Raw genomic sequence first — 4,749 nt, 5'->3', positions numbered from 1 at the left:
GAAAGAGAGAAGAGAGGGAGAGAGAGAGAAGAGAGGGGGAGAGAGAGAAGAGAGGGGGAGAGAGAGAAGAGAGTGGGAGAGAGAGTGAGAGTGAGGAGTGAGAGAGAGGAGAGAGGAGAGAGAGAGGAGAGAGAGACGAAGAGAGAGAGAGAGAGAGAGAGAGAGAGAGAGAGGTCAGTGATATTTACTCTCAAACCAGTTTTTGAGAAAAGATGCGTTTGTAAGGAGATATTTAAATTTCCTTTGGATTTTTAGCTGTAACTTATTAACTTGTTGGAGGATAAGATAGTACGTAAAAAATTTAATTTATATTACTCTGTAAATTTATTTTTGAAGGTTACCTCACAGGATTCAATGATTTTTGTGAGACGTCCTCCGTGAATTTACGTAATTGCTAAATCGATCGTTCACGTTGATAAGTTGCATGAGGTCAAAAATTCATACTAGAGATATTTCCGACAGTTCGTGCAAGATATTCAGTAGCTGTTATACTTTAAAACATCAAATCTCATGTATCCGTTTATCTCGCTGCCCTGGTGATGAAGGTGAACTCATTATCTCAATTCCCTTTCTAACGGGAATATTTGGGAAAAGACGATTCACGTTGACATCAAATACACCATGATTCCCTGTCCTTAAATAATTTTCAGTCATCAACTTGCTTTTAATAAATATGTGGGGTTGATATATGTAACTAAACGAGCATATTCCTTTATCATCCCTTGCAAACATGACATACACTTGTCTCTTTATTTGGCACATTTCCTAACAATTTTCTGTTTTTTCTGTATCCATGCTTCTATAAGTGCGGCTCCCTGTCCCAGTCTCTCTCTCTCTCGTGTGAAAAACAGAGAGGGAAGGAACGTTCTAACAACCAATTTAATGTCCATGAGGATTACTAAACAAGCAAGTATGGCATGAAAGTCTAGCTTGGTAGTTAAAAAGGGAGGGACATTGTAACTGCTCAAACTCCTGAAAACTGAAATGTATGAGAAACCAAATGCATGTTTTTTAGACATGCAGATAATAGGCACCATGACCACACAGCTTTCCACCAATCACATACATCGAAAACTATTCATTCATAAACATTCTGTTTACTACGAGTTTGGTGTTGCCACTTGATGGGTTTACCTTTCCAGAAACCCATTCCCGCAACAACCACTGAACTTATGCATTGCTGTTTTTCTTGCTTTGTCTCTTGGCCTGTATTTTAGCCCATAAGCCGCAGCTCCCCCCCCCCCCCCCATCTCCCTCTTCCTCTATCAAAACGAACTTATTTAGTCTGTCAGTCTCTTTACACACACACACACACACACACACACACACACACACACACACACACACACACACACACACACACACACACACACACACACACACACACACACACACACACACACACCACGCACACACACACGCCGCACGCACACACACACACACACACACACACACACACACACACACACACACACACACACACACACACACACACACAATTTATATTTCTCTTAATCGATCTCCATCTGTCTATATATATCTATCGATCCATCTATCTGTCTATATATCTAGAGAGAGAGATTCGATGTATTTAATGGTAGAACGGTACTACTATATCTTATACATTTCTGTTCTTGCTTTGCCTCCTGGCCTGTGTAGCCCACGTCTCAAATCTTGTTTCCTCCGTCCCCTTCCCGACTACTACTTATTGGTTCTCTCTTACCCTATCTTTTTTTAAGTTTCTGGTGATTTCACTTTTTTTCGTTCTGCCAGCATCATTAGTTTTTGTGTTTGGGAGGGGGGGTATACATATTTCTTTATCAGTATTCACTCTCCCATCTTATTTCCACTCCCTTCCACTCGAAGTAGAAATAACTATTTTTGACTGATTCTAGTCTCATTTCACGCCAAAGGTTTTGAAGGATGCTGGTACATAATTAAACTCATCTATTCCCTTCTTTGCAGCTCTTCCCCTGATCATTGCCCATTTCTCCCCAGAGCGAGGGAGGGGTGAATGAGTCCCACTGCCGTTGGGGAGAAGGGTTTATTCTGACGTTCAGTCTCACGGACCGAACGAGCTTCAACGCCATTCCAGACATCCACTCTTCCGTTGCCGCTGCTCGCCAGACGCCAAATTTTTCGTGTGTCATTGTCGCTAATAAAGTTGATTTGGGTAAGATTATTGTTGTTTTGTTACTGCCATCACTATAGCTGATACCGTTATTACTACTACTATTGTTTCTACAGTTATGATCCTAATGTTTTAGGTGTAAAATTTTGGTCATTGCAATTACATATACGAGCAGGGGAGGGAAGGAGGAAGAGAGAGAGAGAGAGAGAGAGAGAGAGAGAGAGAGAGAGAGAGAGAGAGAGAGAGAGAGAGAGAGAGAGAGAGAGAGAGAGAGAGAGAGAGAGAGAGAACGGAAGGGGAAATCTGAATTTCCTTATCATCATTATTGTTGTTATCTTTATTTTTGTTGTTAATTTTACGTGTCATATTTTGTCGGGCTCAGTGTAACATTATGGGTCTCTTGGTTTGTTGCTATTAAGAAGGCTGATAAAATTATAATTTTTTTCATCTTGCTGTTTGAATTACCATTTCATTATTATTTTTCCAATCGCATTATCTTTAGGCTTCATATCAACTCAGTTATTATTTTTCATTATTATTACCATTCCTCTTTTCGTTTCTTATATATATGTATATCAGTAGGCAGCAGTAGTTATAAGAATGTTAACATTATTACCATAATTATCATTATTGTAATTTTTCGATGTTCTCTTATAATGCCATCAAAATACCGGTATTATTCATGGTAACAGTACTGACAATGATAAAAGGTAATATTCATGTTAATTAAATATAACCATAACGATAATATTCATTATCGCAATTTTACTGTAAACATCATCGTCATACTTTTATCACCACCTTAAATTTTAGCATTAATATTTATGCCTTTATCATCGTAATTATCACTAACATTCCCAGCTTCCCCCCTTATCGCCGCCGAGCAGGTCACCTAGCGGAGGTGCGCGAGGAGGAGGCGTTCGAGTTGGCGGGCGAGCTGGGTGCGTCGCTCTTCCTCACATCAGCGTGCGACGGAGGGCCCGCCATCCACGCCGCCTTCTCAGAGCTATATCGCGATGTCGTGCGGCGTCGCTGGTCCAGAAGACGTCGATCCTCGGCCAAGACAGTCATCGAGGGCTTCTACAAGATGTTCTCGAGGTGATATCGCATGAACAGTTCCGCCTACAGACTGGGTCATTCAGATCGTGACTCACGAGACTATCATGCACGGTTGCACATGATCTAGGTCCTCAGGACATATTCATGTACAAGCTCTCGTACTGTCATATCTGTCACATCCAGCGACCCACGTGACGATGTGTCACGTCCGTCAAGCACAGAAAACGAGATTTTGTCCTTGAAACTATGGCGTCTTATTACGCACAAAGACCTTATCGCTGCAAGCCCTCGTGAAGCACAAACATTCACGTCGCAGTAGGAAGACATCCTTGCCATCTAGGGATTTATGACATCGTCAATCAGGTCCGTCTGTAGGTAAACATAGTGACTGGAAATATAGGTTCCAAAAGTGATGTCATTGCAGAGTTCTTTCAAAATATACTTTGCAAGTAGTGATTGTTCTTGAACTAGTTAGGCCAGAACACATGTCTTTAAGAAATATAGAATGAAAATTAATATATTTTTTTTCTAATAATGACTCCTTGTTCTGGAAATACCACACATGTAATTACCATAGATCATGAAGTTAGTTGACCAGTTAAGTAATCTCATAATATTTTGTATTATGTGAATGTCTTCCTAATGTCAGTAAACCAGTTTAAAAGCGTGTTGACAAACTGCAAGAAATGTTTGCCCATGATTTAAAAATTTGTATGCATTTAACATTTCTTCTAAATAATTTGCAAATCAAGTGGGTTCACTTCCTAAATAGGCAGATATAACTCTGCAAGGTTAGTGATTAATACTTTGAGCATTCATATGGACATGGAATAAAAAAAATCAAATGTTGCATTTTGTGCATACATTGCATCTATACTTATTTTCTTAATTATTTTGCATGTAATTTGTTATTTGAGTTTCTTTCAGCTGGACATTCTTTTAGCAGTCTTAATTTAACAACTTTTTTCTTGTTTATTTATTTATCTATTTATTTTTTGCTTCTGAAATCATATACAGGTATCTACTTATTATATGACACTCTTTCTTGAATAATTAACATTCTACATTAGTTATGTTTCACCAGACAACTAGCCATAGTCTGGAGTACCTGATTATCAGATGTTCTGACAGATTGTGACATCCTAATATATAAATTCATGTCACACATTAAATATTTCATGAATAACAATGCAAATGACTGTCTATTAACAGGTTGTTTGTAGTACAGGCTGTCTCCCTGTTCATTTTATTGCAGCAAAATATATTTCCTTATAAAATGGAATAAAGCACAGTGATAGACTTCTAACTTTCCTCCCTGATGGAAATTGAAATCCACTCAGGTAATATTTACAGTTAAGTGGGTTTGAATCCATGTTGGGAGCAAAGTTGTACATAATTTCTGATTACATGTTCTTTTAAATGTATATTACAGCAAACTGTTAAATAACTAGATTATGTCAGATCTCATTCTCTATTTGGCAAATGTAATGTCAGACTGCATTCATTAATTATTTTGATCCTGCATATGTTTAGGAATGAAGGGCATCAAAACATGCCAT

General features: G+C 38.6%; 1 protein-coding gene across 1 annotated transcript in view; it reads left to right on the top strand.

Moving 5' to 3' along the window:
- LOC119574618 (ras-related and estrogen-regulated growth inhibitor-like) overlaps positions 1-4,749 on the top strand; it is an 8,009-nt gene that overhangs the window by 3,076 nt on the left and 184 nt on the right. Inside the window, exons 3-4 of the mRNA XM_037922015.1 lie at positions 1,999-2,173; positions 3,019-4,749. The exon at positions 3,019-4,749 is cut by the window's right edge and continues 184 nt beyond it. Coding sequence (XP_037777943.1) covers positions 1,999-2,173; positions 3,019-3,233 — 390 coding nt within the window. The 3' untranslated portion in view covers positions 3,234-4,749. The remainder of the gene's footprint in view (positions 1-1,998; positions 2,174-3,018) is intronic.

The sequence above is a fragment of the Penaeus monodon genome, chromosome 1, assembly GCF_015228065.2.
Source record: "Penaeus monodon isolate SGIC_2016 chromosome 1, NSTDA_Pmon_1, whole genome shotgun sequence".
NCBI lineage: Eukaryota > Metazoa > Arthropoda > Malacostraca > Decapoda > Penaeidae > Penaeus > Penaeus monodon.
This window is presented reverse-complemented; position numbering and strand designations above follow the sequence as displayed.